The sequence below is a fragment of the Tetranychus urticae genome, chromosome 3 (genome assembly GCF_039701765.1).
Source record: "Tetranychus urticae isolate SD_2017Ah chromosome 3, NJAU_TeUrti_SD_1.0, whole genome shotgun sequence".
NCBI classification, from domain to species: domain Eukaryota; kingdom Metazoa; phylum Arthropoda; class Arachnida; order Trombidiformes; family Tetranychidae; genus Tetranychus; species Tetranychus urticae.
In genome coordinates, this window is record NC_142960.1 from 7,058,360 (window position 1) to 7,075,186 (window position 16,827).

The 16,827-nt window shown below is 30.8% G+C and overlaps 1 protein-coding gene across 2 annotated transcripts in view; it reads left to right on the plus strand.

Moving 5' to 3' along the window:
* Positions 1-713: 713 nt before the first annotated feature.
* Positions 714-16,827, plus strand: part of LOC107366921 (uncharacterized) — a 62,678-nt gene continuing 46,564 nt past the window's right edge. Inside the window, exons 1-2 of one of the 2 annotated variants that reach the window (XM_015934565.3) lie at positions 714-1,145; positions 1,232-1,630. In XM_015934565.3, coding sequence (XP_015790051.1) covers positions 1,373-1,630 — 258 coding nt within the window. In that variant the 5' untranslated portion in view covers positions 714-1,145; positions 1,232-1,372. The remainder of the gene's footprint in view (positions 1,146-1,231; positions 1,631-16,827) is intronic. The other variant, XM_015934564.3, reaches the window with a different exon arrangement.

Genomic DNA, 16,827 nt, shown 5'->3' on the forward strand with positions numbered 1-16,827 from the left:
ACTAATCAATCGATGAATGGTGACTGCATTTAATTATTGTCATCTCTTCATTATAATCAATTTATCATTTATTGCCCTCGTTTTTTGACCCTTTTACTGGGCATGATTATACAAGCTGATCAATGACACACAATCGCTCAAGACCCTTTCCCTTTACCCACCAACAAAAAACTGCTGCTTGTTTTTTCTTGAAACATTTTTCTTCCTTGTGACAGTTGCATTTTGATGTTTTCATTTCTTGTAATGAAACTTGCCATCACCACAAGACCTGCACCACCTCCATTAGCAATCAACAACGAAAGAGAAACATCAAATTTGACCAAACTGTGCTCACATCTAATCAATTGAACGCAAAATCAGCCTATCATCATCATCATCATCACTTAACAAAACAACAAACATTGTTACTACAAAATTAACAACATGTAAAATTGCCTGTCACAAAATGAATAAAAAATAAAAATTATGTTTACTTACCAATCTAATCAGCTAATCTTGTTCTTAAAGTTAAACTTCGCCAGCGTGTTAAGATATCGGTAACTCCTACCTATCGGAGGAGGGAAAAGTCTCATGCCTTTTCTGCTTGACCGTAAAAAGTAACATCTGAAAAAGAATTTCATAAAAAATCTGGTTAAATAACTGTACTAAAGGCGATTGAATTTTAAAGGATTTAAATGCAATAATAGACTCAGTGTTACAACTTTCACACCTTTCAAACCTGTAAATCTCAACTCTTAACTCGGAAGGAATTTTGTACTTAAATACGCTTTTCTCTTGCCTTTCGAGTGATATAAAACACAATTCTGTGGCAATTTTTATTTCAAAAAATCGAAAATCGATCTCAATAGAAATCGAAATCGGGGCATCATTACTTGTAGCTCCATCTATCGAACAATATTCAAAGGTTAAAAATATTTGCTTTGAATTTGATTTAAATTTGCCTCTCTGTGCTGTTACCGCAAAGTAACTGGTAAACTGGCAAGTAACCAGTTACTGTAGCCATGCCTGGTTACTCTCCATCTCTCTCTGTGTCTCTCCAACTAAACCAGAGAATCATGAAGAGAGTTTGTTAAGACAAGTTTTCCCAGTAAACTAGACAACTTTCACCAAAACAATTGGGTATAAAAGTGGATATCAAATAAAAGGTGACTAAATCTTGTTTTACTTTCTTCTTTTTCCAAAATCTTTTGTTTTTTTTCTCTTCTCTAAAGCTGTGTTTCTTTTTTGCCAGTGTTTTCCTTTCTAACCTTTCTTTTTACTGTGTTGTCCATCTTTTTTTTACTAGACGCTACGTTGTCCTTTACCATTGGCTGTCAATAAGCGGCCAACTCATTGTTACTGCCAACATTGTTACCACTGTTCATCTTTAACCATGAAATTGACTCATTGCAAAAGGATAATTTCAAATAGTGTAGTTTTCGTGTCAACACCATCAACCTCATCGATACCAAACTCATTGCCATTACCACCAACATCTCATATGAGAACCACTTTTCGGATATTATTGTTTCTCTATTTACCTTTACTTTCCTACGGATCGTTCAACTGTTTTCTCAAATGTAATTGTGTTTATAAGAGCAACAAACTACACGCCGATTGTGGATCACTTTCATTAACGGAACTTCCTCAGGTAAATGATTAAGACAGTCAATCCATCGGCATTTGTTCATCTTGTAATCTTTATTCAAACCAATGTCTAGTAAATGAGAAATAAAAATGAAATATATTTTCAAATTAATAGACCAAATTGACTTTTAGTTGATGAAATTACTTTAACATTTACTTTTCTTAACTTTAAATCTCCCAATGAATATCATCCTCATCATAATCACCAATCAATCACCATGTTTCCATAGTAATTCATTTTATTGCATCTTCACTTCTTTGTTTAACCAAAAGAAACTTTCCAACAATGAGACGATGATGGTTACTATTTTTGCCCTTTCTTTTCCTCTCTCTTTCCTTTCTTTTCTCTTCTTCTTCCATCTTCTTTCTCTTTCCAGTAAACTCATTTTCCTGAATAATAAATGTTCACTTGATTCACTGATTATTCCAATGGTCATGTACATGGATGTTTGATTGAATTTAGCATTAAAAGCAACTTTTGCATTCAAATTAATGCCACTTAAGTTTGATTAATAATAAATATCCTAAGATGAAATGTTTATTAGGATCAAATCAATTACAGTCAAGAAAGTTCAATTGTTATCAACACTAGCAATTGTTTCATTTATCGTCAAAATGAACGTTAACATGTGCTTTAATCAGGTTTATTAACCTTTTAATTCAACAATTGATTTCACCCATTTTTCCGAGCAAAGTGAAAATTGTTCAAAACTCAATTTGTATTTCAATTTGATATTTAACCTTTTAAAATTTCTCGACCCATTTAACCCAAAACCCAATCAATTTTAACCATTTTCAAGGCAATTTCAAACTTAACCATTCAATTGATTTCAAACCATCTTTCCATCATTCATCATATTGAACAATTTCATGTTATAAAGTGAATCCAACGAAACATGTTTTACTTCCTTTTGTGAATTGGTTTGAAACAACAGCAAAACCAAAATGAATCAAGCGAATGAAATGGAAACCTCGAAAAAAAATTATCAAATTATACAAATTTTTTTATAACATTGTAATAAACTAGTATATAAAGGATGAAGAGATAAAATGGGAAATCAAAGAGATGATAAATTGAGCCACGAAAATGAAGTAAAAGAAAATCTAAATCTTAACACTTTTCTTGCTATTTTATTCTTCTCTTCAGATTATCATGGATTGCATGAAATAACATTTTACACTGCATTTATACCCTGCAACTCTTGAAGTTTAATGATAAACTTAGAAATATTAGAGAAAAAATGGAAAAGAAAAAAAAGTTGCAACTTATTCCAACATAAATAAACCTTTACCATAAACTGGTTCAACCAAAAATGAATGATACTTTTATTTCAAATAAATGTTTACATGATAATAGGCGATAAATTTCAACGTTTTCCTGATGAACAAATGAAACAAAACAAAAGTACAAAAATGAACTGATAAGCTTGCCAAAAGTAAGATATAAATACAAGTTTCAGTTTATAATGAAACAAAACAATCGTTGAATAAAAATGTAACGAAAAATTAGCTGAAAAAGAAACTATTTGTACATTTCATTTAAAGCAACAACCAAACTCAACCTCAACCTCAACAATGAACAATTACTAGTTTCCCTTGAATAGACACAGAATTTGGAAACTAAGAACTTCAAAAAAAACTTTAATGAATCTTTACTGTTCACATGGGTGACCATTGATCGACCGCAAATTATTTGACGATGTAAAAGTCAATTTACTTGTTCATTTCATGCAAATTAGAATTGAATTTTACATCTGAAAAATCTATTCCTAGCGTGGATATCTTTGAATATCATAGCTGAAATTGACTGACTGTTAAGATACAGAGTTTTCATAACAACCAGCGTTCGAATGACCAAAACTCACTTTCATAAGACAAAAACTCTCGAGTTAAAGAGTTGCTCTATTCAGAGTATGTAAAGTCCATTTCTTGAGAATCGATCTAGTTTTGTGGTTGACAGATCGACAGATCAGATAGACTTGACAAACCGAAACTTCAGTTTCTATCCTGAAAGTCTGGTTCATAGGCAGTTTCGGTCGTCATCCTTTCATTTTCAACTTTGCTTTTAATGATAAACAATAATCGGTTGATAACAACGATAATAACCATTTGTTGATGATAATGCTGCTGTTAGGCCTTGCAAGTGTTTCTTATCCAATTTGCAAAACAATAGGGAAAAGGTTGAAATCTTTTTCCTCTTCTCTTCATTTTCTTCCTCTTTCCTCATCTTCTTTGCATCCTCATCCATTTTCATCATTTTCATCATTTTACTCTTTCTTTTTTCGCCTCTACTAACTTTTCAAACTCTAAATGGCTCTTCAGCAAAGGCTTAAACAACAACAGAAGAAGCAACAACAAGCAAAGTAATCTAAGGTTTATGGTGCAATTTAGTTCATCTAAAAGCCATTTTTACTCGATACTTATGAATACAAGAGGAAAAGATTTCAATGTACCTTCAAGGAGCAGTAATTTTCATGAACCTGGTGCCAGTTGAGAAACATTTCAATGTCCTTCTCCTTTCCTCTTCACCCTTAAATCCTCATCTGAAATAAATTTTCTTCTGAATTCTTCTTCTTCTTTAACCTTCGCTCCAGTTCAACTTAATGTACTTTCCAAGTCAAATACAGTTTATAGTTTTTTCCTCTTTTTTTCAACTAAATCGTTTCTCCTTTTCCATTGTATTTATGTAAAAATAATAATAATAAATTCTGGATTCAGCGAAAAAAGAAGAATAAGAAGAAGAGTTCAACTTTTCCAGGTTTATCTTCGATTTTATTCAATGTTTACTCGTTTCGTTGCTCCTTATATATAGTCATTATCAATGTCAACATTATCAATTGAAAAGAGTTATCAGTTACAGACAATTTTATGGCTCCAAATTGACCCCGATACGTGAAATGATAAACTTGGCAAACAGAATGGAAAGAAATTTTCTTTGTTCGAATCAATTTATCCATATTTGTCCAACCTACAGAATCAGTAAAATAGTTTCCCTGAAACTTGGTTCTCCACTCGAATCGAAACCGTTTCAAGCGTTTTAAACATTTGTACAATAGCTTTACAAATTAAGTTGAATACGAAAAAATCGAAAAATTTTTAAAAATTTTTTTAAATTAAAACAATTTAAACTCAAACAGACTGAAGATCAAAATGGAAACTAAAAATTTGTTTTATTCAAAGATTTTTCCTCCCGTGTTTAGCTTTAGGTCAAGATTCGAGTTTCATTATTGATTCAACATGAATGCTCGAACAATTTGATTACACTTTTCATGAGATTCCTTGTTTGATAGCACGTGCAACAGTTTAGCCGATGAACATTTTAGGACAAGAATGATTGAAAGCAGAAAAACCAACACATTCATCTTGTTGCAAATAATTCAATGTTCAGATGAAAATAGTCAATATTTACCTTATCCAATGTGAGATAAGAAAATGAAGAAAACTAGGAAAAAAGAAAGAAAAAAAGATGATGATAATTCTTGTTTTTTTCACCATTGCTTTCAGTTTCAACAGGGAAACAAGTTGTTCTGATGAAGGCTTAATTTCATCAACCACATGAACCTCACTTACAATGTTAGGTAAACAGTAAAAAAAAGTTGCACTTTTTCATTCAATTTTATCATCATCTATTAGATTCTTGTGTCCCTTTTTTATCCCATTTTTCTTCATTCCGATAATTCTGTCAATTTCACCAAAAACAAAGCTTCTAACCTTTCAGTCTAAATGATTGTTTTCATAATAGTTTCATTTTATATCTCATCATTCAATTTTTTTCTTCATTTTTCCAAGTTTCATTTTTCAATTTCATTGTAATTCTAGTTTTCAAGTTTTCCTTTTGTCTCTCATTTTGTGCAAAAATATCAATCCCTGTAATGTAAACCATTAGTCGATAATCAAAGGTTCAACTTTAATTATTTTCATTTGCCATGTTTGAATATTGAATAGTTGCGGTTGAGATTTGGTTTGAAATTCAAGTTTTCTCTTTTCTTTTTCACTTTGCAGCTTTGTAAAAATGACTGAAACTTGATCTTTCATTTCATCAAATTTTGCCTTCTTTTATTGAAATATGAATACAGTCAAAAAGCGATTCAAAATTATCATGTAACTTCAACATAATAAAATTAATCAAATCCCAGTAAAGAGTCTAGCATTACGATCAACTTCACGAAAATGAAAAAAAAACTTCTCATTTTTGCAAAACTCGAAACTGATTTCCCTCCATTATGAATAGTAAATATAAAAAGGTTCAAAACTTTTGTCGAGATTTGATGAAAAGTGAAATAGAAAAATAAAAGTCTGAAAATCTCTCAGGGAATGAGATGCTTACAGCTGGGATTATCATTTCAATATTCATTCCGATGATCGACTAATTTCAATTTTTATTCAATTCGAATTCAGAACTCAGAGAACAAAAATGTCCATTTCATTGAGACGTTCATTTTGTGTACTTGAACTTAATCGATGAAATCAAATGTAAAATCAACTTTAAATGTCAAAACTCATTAACAATCAACGCATCAATTAAAACGTCGAGATAAACTTTTCACCATAAAAGTTGAGTTTCATGGATTGAATCATTTTCATTGCTTTCATAAAATTGTTGTTACATTTAAAATTTACTTATTTAATTGATTAAAGTGAATTGATTTAAATTGCTTAATGAATGTCAACAACATGAAAATTGTCATTACCTTTGAAACGTTCAACATGAACTTTATCATGATATACTTATGTTATCAATTTATCACTGTCATTGAAAGAAGGATTATCTTTAACTTTGAAATCTAATCACCAAATAAGCATCATTTTAATTGGCAGTTTTAGTTTTCTTACCTCTTAACCATGAAAATAGGAAGGAACAACATGAACTTTAATCGACTTTCTCATCCTGATGATATCAATAATAAAGCCTGAAAAGAGCCTGAAGCAAAGATTTTGATTGAACTATTTGTGAGATAAATAGTTTCTCATTGGTTCGACTCTTTTCCTCTCTTTAGTTTCTCAACTTTTACACTAAAAGTAAAAATATTTTCATTTGCTGGTGTTGTCACAATATTATGTCTTCATTTTGATGGCCCATGAAATATGTTATGTATAAATACAAGTGGATGGATGAGAAAGAAGAACAAAAAATCTCAAGATGAAGATGACGGATGAAAGCAGGTTTAACGTGAGCTGTAATAAGCATGTTGAGGAAAGTGAAACAAAAAAGACTGAGCAACTTAACATGATGTTGATATATCGGTTTTGATGTCTCAATGGATAAAAATGGTGGACAAGATGAAGGCAAAGATGATGAGGATAATGGTGATAATGATGATAATAATGATGATGAGGGTTTATGATGAAGAGTGGAAGGCGGTTTCTCTACTGTTACTCATGTAAGATGACATGAATATGTGTATATGTCTCCGTGTCTCTAGCATTTCATATTGAAACAAACATTCACTTGATAAATTGTCAGCAACTTGATTCAAGAAGCTGCCAAAAATGCTCTTGCTCTTTTCATTACTTTCACCTTTACTCGAGTCTCATCTATTTTGCACCCAAAGTAAATGAATTTAAACAAAAATATCATTTCCACTTGTTATCATTAATCAACTTTTGACTAAATATGGCCAATATCCATGATGCTCATTGAATATATCGTCGGAAAAACAATAAAATTGCTACCGAACGGATCAGTAATAATTTATTTCAACTTAATTAAACTTATCCGTTCTTTCCAATAGATTGAATAATAAATTTTAGGCTAGGTTCCGTTATGTTAGCTTATTCAGCTACTGAATGTTCAATCAAACTTTGATCATTTCTTGTCACAATTATAATGCAAAACTGCTAATCGTGAGTAAACTTTGAGTCAAACAGTTGCAGTTGTTAGTTGAACTAAGTGACTAATCAAATCTGGTTAAATCATCTTCTTTGACATTGAGGTAAATTAACCCGATGAGCATGATTCAACTTTTCATGTCTTCAATTAAATGTTAATTTGAATCAACATTTGACTTCACAAAACGACCTTTTCAATTTTTATCACTCTCTTGTCACAATAATAGTGCAAAATGAGCCAATAATCACGATTCAACTGTGAGTCAAGATGGTTTGGGATAAGATAACCTTTAGTCATTTTTACCAACTTATTACCCAATGAAGCTATCTTGAGTTTAGGTATTAATAAATAATGCAAAATGAACCAATGTTTATTTATGAATGAACAGAAACGCTCAAAACCTTTTTGCTTACGTCAAAAGGTTTATTCATTTTTATAGCTGCATAACTATTAATATCAAATTACAATTTTTCAAGTTTATGGTTACCTTTATGCATAAGAATTGATTTTTTATCTATTAATTAATTACTGATACTAAACTCGCATAACTGTCTTTTTCATTTTATTTTAATTTTGAAAGTTTCACCACACATTCAAGTAACCTGATTCTCAGCAATGTTTCCCATTTTTCTAGACAATCTGAGTTTCCTTTCCAACACACGCATCCAATAACCGTTAAAAAACAATGATACTTTCATCATCTATGATTATGACCATTACATTGTAATTTTATCTCGTCTAATATCTATCATCATAGAAGAGAAATGTGAAAATGCGAGAAATGAAAAAGTTTCAATCTAAAAATTGGCTCAATAATTTTAGATCTAATGTTCACTTTTCTTTACAAACCACTTTACCAGATTCGCTTTTGTCCATTATTTTTTCATGCTTTTCTCATGAATCTTGCTGACCAACTTCCAAGTCGATGTCAGTTTTAATTTCATAAAATTGTCAAACTCTCATGATTCGACCCCAAGTTAATAACTTTGATTTTTACTATTAAACTGTAAACTCGTGTAAAAGTAAATGACTTCAATTATGAAATTCATTTATTTCTTGACTCATTGCAAAAACTCCAAGACTCAGGTTAAACATGATTTCCTTGAAAGTGATCTTTGCTTATCCAATAACATTTTACTTGCTTAACCTCAAGCCTTTCACTGGCATCTCTACTCTTGACAGAGGAAAAAGTCTTGAACTGAATGAAACGAAAAGCCAAATAAAACTTGAGAGGTTAAATTATAATGAAAAACATGAGGCGGAGTAGTTGAACGAATCAAGGTGATTAGATTGAAAGTGAACCTCTGAAAATGAATTGTTCCCAACCAACAGTTTTGCCGATAATGAAAACTATTGGAATTACAGTTTTTCCTTTTTCTCTTCAACATGCTCATTCTAATCATGCATCATGATCATTCACTTCGTTGAGATGACACAAAAAGTATAACAATAACACAGAGGCAAAGGAAAGCAAAGAAGAAGAAGAAGAAGAAGAAAACAGGTTAAATGGATGACCCAAGGAGAGAATCCAATAATCTGACCTTTTCCGAAACCAATCAATCTTGCTTTCTTCAAGTTTTTCCAGTCAAATTACTAATTCACAATTGCCTTCAAGGTGTGAATCATTACCAGGCGAAGCAATAACATTATCAGAGGAAACCTTCAATAGAGTCTGTACCAAATTCAATTTTCACCCTTTTCGTCAACTTTATTTATTCCCCTTTTCCATCATCATAATCATTATCATCTTCACCATCTTCATCATCACAACATCAAAAGCATCTTCAACTCTTGAACAATTCACTTTCCTCTTTCTATATAAATAACTCTCTCTCTCAATATTTCAATTACACGACAACATTCACAACCTAAATATATGTCATTCCCTGTGAATATTATTTTTCCATCGATTTTCCAATAATATCTCTTTTCCTCACTCCCAGCCTCTCATCTTAATATTATGCCTCTGGTTAACGAGTTACACTTGCTTCTGTCAATTTGTCTACTCGAACCCAGCAAAAGCTGACAGAATTCAACATTTTGATCATGAAAATTTTCTTCATCCTTTTACCATCTTCACTCACCCTTTACCATTCTGCAAATTTTTAGCTAAAAATTTCATTTCTATTTGATATTAATTTAATTTCTTTGCAATTTTTTTCTTCTTCTCTCCATTGATGACTTTTCATTTACCCTGGTTTGTTCCTCTTCAGTAAATGATGATGAATATGTTTGAGGAGAGCTTTTTTGGTAGAGAGAGAAAAAAAGAAACTCTGAAAATGAACATTTTCCATGTTAGTTCTTTGCTAAAATTGAACAGAAAAAGTCTCAACATTGAATGTTTTTTTGTTATCTCGGCTTATATCATTACTATCAATCTCACTTTGAATTATTTCCTTCATTACTACCATTAGCATGTGAATATTTGTACTTTAAAATTCATTAGAGAGCAACTTTTGTATTTAATGATTCATTTATTTATCCCTTTTCCTCGTCTTCATCATCATCTGTGTGGTTCCTTTAGATTTTGTGTTTCTTTTCAATTTTCATTATAAATTTTTTATCGCACTTTCTCATTCTAAATCTGTTTGTTACATGCACTTTACCAATGAATTTTGTTCAATGACAACTTTTCAAGTTAAAGTTAAAGATAGAAAGTAAAATGAAGAGAGAAAAAAACTGTAAATTGAAATAAAGATTCACTAAAAGATGTTTAACAGATGAACCAAAATTGGAAACAACAGTTAATCTGGTTGTACGTTTCATCTCATGTTTCGCAAAACTTGTCATCACTTCTGTCTATTCTCAAAGCATCTCCATTCACTTGCCAATGAATCTTGAACCAGTAAAGAGCAAAATTTCAATTTGTAAAGATAAACTTGAGAAAATGTTAAACACTTCTTGACCCGCTTCTGGAAGCTAAAAACTATTCACTTGTCATTTCATAAACAACAGTAAATTTGAACACAAAATTAAATCAACGAAAAGTTTCAGTTGGATTCACTTTCATCACTGATTGTTTCACGACTTTTGAACCGATTTAGTTCATTGAAATCCATTTCAATCTCTTGAATAATCGTGATTTCAACTTTTCTAATCAAAGAAAATTCTCATCGAGTTTGAATCAAATCTTCGATTGAATCTGAAAACATTTTCAAGTTCTATATTTGAGTTTATCAGATTTTCGTTTTTTGCTTTTCGTCTTATTCATTTGAGTTTCGATTCGCATTATCGTTTGAATCTTTAATTTCATCTTTTGGCAATTAATTTCCACCTTTTATCATTTTGTCATATTTCATTCAATTATCATTCCATCATTATTCCAACAATTATTTTACCAGGAATTATCAATTTTCATTTTCTTTTGTGAACTAAGGTGACAATTTTGCCATTCAATAGGCCAAATTAGCAGTTGAAAAATTATTAAATTTATCGTCATTTTTCTTGGAATAAAGAATAAAATGCTTTTCTTTTTCAGCCTTGTTCACTTTTCTGTTAATACACATTTTCGCGATGATAATAAATAACATGAATCATGTTAAGTTATAAAGTTGTTTGATGACGATAAACCATAATTCATCAAAAATATTACAAAATTTTTCACTTCTTTTCCTTGCAAGGTTTAATACTGTTAACTGAGCCTTTTGCAGATTAAATAAAAAACAAAACATGGAATGTTTTGTGTCTGGAATTTACCTTTTTTCCCTTTACTCGTTCTCTTATTAAAAACTTTATTCTCATTATAATGATATACCTTTTGTGTGTCAACACAATGATAACAATACTCGATAGTTATCTGTAATCCTTTGCCTTTTTCACACTAATTAGTAAAAAATTAAAGACAATAAGGTTGATTTATTTGCATTCAAAATTCCGCCAAACTCCTTGTAAGCCGATTAATCAATGAACCTGCAAACTTTACACATTTAACCAAAGCCAATGTTAACGCTTATTGATTCAAATAAAATTGTGATCTTTGAAAATCTTGAAAAAATCGCTTTTCCAAAACACTCAAAGTGCTTCAAAGGTTTAGATTTCGAACAAATCTCTTTACGGCAACATTCAAAGGTAAATTAATATTAAGCTACTTTGGCTTTAATCTGACCAAATCGCACTTAAACTGGTCAAGACTGAGACCTAAAGTAGCTTAATATTAATTTGTCATTATGGTTATTTGCTGCAAGAGATTTGCTCAAGCGAACTTGAACTGAAAAAAAGATTTCTCGAAATCACAATGAAATCCATTGTAAAAGTTCTGTCATTGGAAATATTCAGCTATTGAATAGCTTCTTAAGTTCATGAGTTTTCATTTTGTTATCAAATTTGTTATCAAAAGTTGACATTTTACGATTGATTTCCAGTTTGTTGACAGGATTCCCAGATGAGCGTGTTTAGTTGTTGCAAAGGATTAAAGCATCTGAACAAACAAGAGTTTTGATATTTTCAGAAATGAAGCTCAAGGGAATGAATAAAGACTGGGATTCAAGAAATTAGTCTAATAGTTGGACTAAGCGAGATAATTAATTTACCATGAAACGAACATTTTTTTTACTCGCAAAAACTTATCCAATCTTGTTTCATGCTTTTCATTCTAATCTCCATTTTCTCACCCTTAAACCCTTTCGTTACCTTAATCGAGCACAATCAATTGAGATTTATTTTCATTTTGATGACGAAAAATTTACTTTTGTCTTTCACTTGGATTACGTTCTCAATTGATTGCAATCTTTCCCTTTGATTAGTAAACATGTCTAATAAACTCATTTAAACCCTTTGGAACCAAGGTGGAAACTTGAAAGCAGCAGGAGAAAAAAAAAATCTCAACAAGATAATAGAAATGAAACTTTTTTCTGCCTTTTCTGCCTCTTCAAGTTGTTAAACTATTCTCATTACTTGTGAATTGACTTTTATTTGTTTTATTATGGTAACTTGAAGCTGATTATCGTTTCCAGATAACTGATTACCTCTTTAATTGTTAAGCAATATTAATGAGCTTTTCAATTGGATTGATTTGATTGTTTCATTTAATGATGTTACAAGGTAAAAATGACTTTTTTTGTTTCGTTTTTTTTTCTTCTTCTTCTTGCTTCTTTTTTAGCCCATTTCTAGGACTTTTTTGTAACACCAAACAAAACATCGATAACAAGAGATTTAAGGCCAAATAAAGGCAACAACAATTGAGATTGTTAATTGATTGTATTGACATTATCTTGTTGATAATTGTTTTGATTCACTTCCATATCAGTCAACAAGATAGTTGATACATTTTTCCAAATCATTGATTGTTATCATTACGATTAGTGATAAATGTTGTTGATATAAGAAGGCGAAAAATGGGCCAAAATTATCATGAGCTAATCCTTGCTATTTTTTATTGGTCTACATTCAATGAGTAAAAATGTTATTACTCGTGAAGGAAGATGGTGAGAAAAGAAAGAGAGAAAAGACTAAATGAGGGAAAATCATTTATCATGTAACTCATTCGATTGTTAATTGTCCAAAGAGAAATGTTGAAAGTACAACAACAGTTGCTATTAATAATTATTACCGCTATTGATGATAGACGCATTCATCATAATTAGTAAAGCTAAAAGTAATTCGACTGTTTGAATCTTTTATCCTTTGTATTTCAAATGAATCAAGCAAATTATGAATTGCATGATTGAATAAAATGAACGCATCAAAATGATCAACTTTTCCAATGGAACAATTTGTTCCCTTTTCATTCCTTATTAACTGCATTCAACTAAATATTTATTGGTCAATTGCATGGTCACACTCCGCACAGTTTCCAGACATTTCTAGACACTTGGACGATTCCAACATGGATTTTGTTCCAAGCATCAAGCTAACAGCAAGAAACACGATTGCAAGACCAACTTCGAATTCTTTGCTGACAATCCTAAAAATTTATTCATTTGAAATTCTGCATTAAAAACTTTTTGCTTTTACCAAGAATTTTTTTCACAGGTGAAATCTTCATGACTTGAAGTATGAAAGATAAAATCTACACAACTTTAGATTTTCGGTGAAATTTTTACCAAAATCTCGGTGAAATGAATGCATTCTGTTCGTTACAGTTTGACAGAGTATTTAATTACTATGAGCCGTAACAATCAAACTTTAAACTCATTTATTTACTTTTCATATTCATGTTCGGATTTTCTCATCAATGTCTAATTTGAATGCAAATGAGTGAAAGACTTGATGAAATTGGTCGCAACGATTATCCTCGTAATTGATCCGCATTTGATGCGAATCACGAAACGCATTTTCTTCTGAAAATTTTCTATTTGTTTCTTGCCATTGCTCAACTTGAGTCATCATTTTTCAATTCTGATATTCACTCAAATGCTTAGTTCACCTTTTATTTTCATCTTCACTAACTAATGGACTCTGATGGACAACAAAAAAATACTTCATCAACTTAGCATTAGAAGTCTATTAGAGTGTCTTATGTTTTTTCTTCTCCTTCTATTTGATTCTTTGCCTTTGCCTGGTTTCATAAATTCAGTAGAAAAGCTCAGAATTAGAGTGATTTAGGAAACTTTTTCGATTCGGATATAATGGTGATTCCACATTTCTATTAAATAGTCATTTACTTTGGGACAGATTTTTTGTTCTTTAACCTTTCTTTTCTTTCCCTCTTTTCATTCATCTGCCTTTTCCTCCTTTTCTTATTAGTTTCATCATTCAACTCTGGGATGGGTATAAAGTAAAGAGTTTTCAACTGAATTGGAACAGAAGAATAAGAAGAAGAAGAAAAAACAAGAGAGTTCCCAGCATCCTCCAGAGATGCTGACGATTAAATAGACTTTTCATTGATGAATGAAAACTCAACTAATACTAATGTTTATTTGCTTGACTTTTGTTTAATCAATGTTGCCCGACTTTTTATAAACTTGGTTGTCTTGGAGTTGCTCATTGAATAGCAAAGAGACATTGACTTGTGAAGAGCAGCACAAGGAGTGAACCTTAATTATCTGACAGATGATGGGTTAAGATGGCAGCAAAAGAGAAGCCAAAGAATCTTGAAACAAGCTTTTCTAAAACAGGAAAAGTTGAAAAGTTGTGAATCTGGCATCATTAGTTGAAATTGCTTTATTATCATGAAAATTGTAAGCAGGACAAAAAAAAAGAGATTGAAAAGTTATCGACAAGACAAAAAGAGACAAAAGTCAATCTTGAATGAAACTCATTAGGGTTTACCAATTAATCTTCAAATTATTATCTAATGTCAACTTCACCATTAGTCGCATCATCATTTAATCACCAACAGAACAAGAAAAAAATGATGAAAAATTGTTTATCATTATTTTCACCGTTAATAACGTTTCCTTATTCAGACACAAATAGATTGCCAATCCATCCCAAAGGTATTTACGGTTAAGATTTTAACTCTTTCCAAATATATTAATAAAATGCATGAATCTTTCATTTTAATCATGACTTTGAGAGAGAAAAGGTTTTCTCCAAAACAAGTCAAGAAAAGGTAAAACTGGAAAACTCGATCAATCCCTAAATACAGTTTATCGATAATCGACAAAAATAAAGCTTCCAATTTCACTTTATCATAATCTTTCATCTCATGCCATCTTCATCATCTTCTCATCATTTTTCCTCCTCTTTATCCACCTTTTCCCTCTCAACCTTGATACAAGTTTATTGGCCAAAATTCACTCAACCCAGAGATACTTGGATTTCTCGTCTCCAATAGTTCTCAGTGTTCAGTGTTTTCGAACAATTTTTCATTTTTTCTCTTTTCCACCCTCAAAATTCTGCCACTTTTTTTCTCCACCTTAAACTCATGACTATTTTGTTTTGATGCTCGAATTGTTTCGTGAAAATTTTAAATCTCTCTTGAAACACTTTCGCATTCTGGCAACTTCTTCCCTGGTAATGATTTCTTTCCTCTCAACATTATTGCACACTTGAACTAACTCGAACCCATTAAATGTTACATGAGAAATATTCGTAAGCAAAGAATCAAATATTCACCTTGAATATTCGTGATCAACTTAAACTCTCAGACTATCCAAGTTAATGGCCACAACACTCATTATCACCTCACTTGAAACCCAAACATTCAGCATTAAAAATTGAGACGAAAAATGTTCCAAGAGAAATCGTGAATTCTTTTTCATCTCAATCTCATCTCTTTTCCCAACGATAATGAACACTTTTTTATCGATTGATTTAATGGTAATTTTGCATTTTATTATTCATTGATGAGCAAATTTTGTTGCAAAGCTCAGAGTGAAAACTTTAAACTTATCCAAACCTTTCACCAACAATATTGACTTTTCCCTTTTAATAATGAATTTATCAACATTTGCGATTCACAAACGATTCACATCTCAAGAGCTGAAAATTCGAGATTTGAAACGCGCTCGATTCCGTTGAATAACCCGATGATAGAGTTTTTACTATGAAAAATGATTAAATTCAACTTTTGTTTTATCATTTTCCATCAAATTCTGAGTGATTATCTTGGAATAATCTGTTCAAATTTCAATTGAAAAGTTGATCAATAAGTGTTTATGAAAAATGATAGAACAAAAAATGAAATTCGAAAAGAACTTTATTCTCTTTTGCGCTTTTAAAACAATTTTCAACTCAACTGATTAACTCAACCATAAATTCAATGGTAAAATTGTAACATCATTTACATGATAATGTTTCCATGTTGGCGCACTTTTACATGAGACTTTGTAGGAAACTGTAAAAAGCATCAAATTTATCTGCCATTTGAGTAATTATTGTTTCATGTTCTGGTTGAGATTCCGATTTTTTCTTCATTTACTCACCATTTCACAATTGTTCACTTTTTGTTTTGATTTATTTGCCAATTAAGTGTCAACTCACCAACAAGATTAAACTTTTTTTTGGATTATTTTCTGTTTCAACTTCTCATCATAAGCTCATTACTCTTTTTGCACACAGAATAATACCTTTTTCCACTGAACTTTTCTCACTTTATTTATTGTTACATTATTATCATTAGTATTATTACTCTTGTTCATGGTGTACTTGTACAGTAATAATGCCAACAATAACTGTTATCGCATTTGTTGATCGTTATTGTTTTCATGGTTAAGTTTCACTGATCAATCTGTCTTTATATCAATTGAAACTGTCACTCTTTGCATATTAATACGAATCTAATTCAAGTTCATTATCTGTTCCATACACTTCAAGCCTTGAGTTTATCTGAAACTTCTTTGAGTTGGATGTGTTGGAGAGAAAATGCATTTCATTCAGATTTTCACTGCAGCTCATCATGGCATTTGATCACATTTTGCTAACATTTTTCATTCAAAGTTTGTCATTATTTCCATGATTTTTGTAAAAATAAAGTGATTCGAATTTCT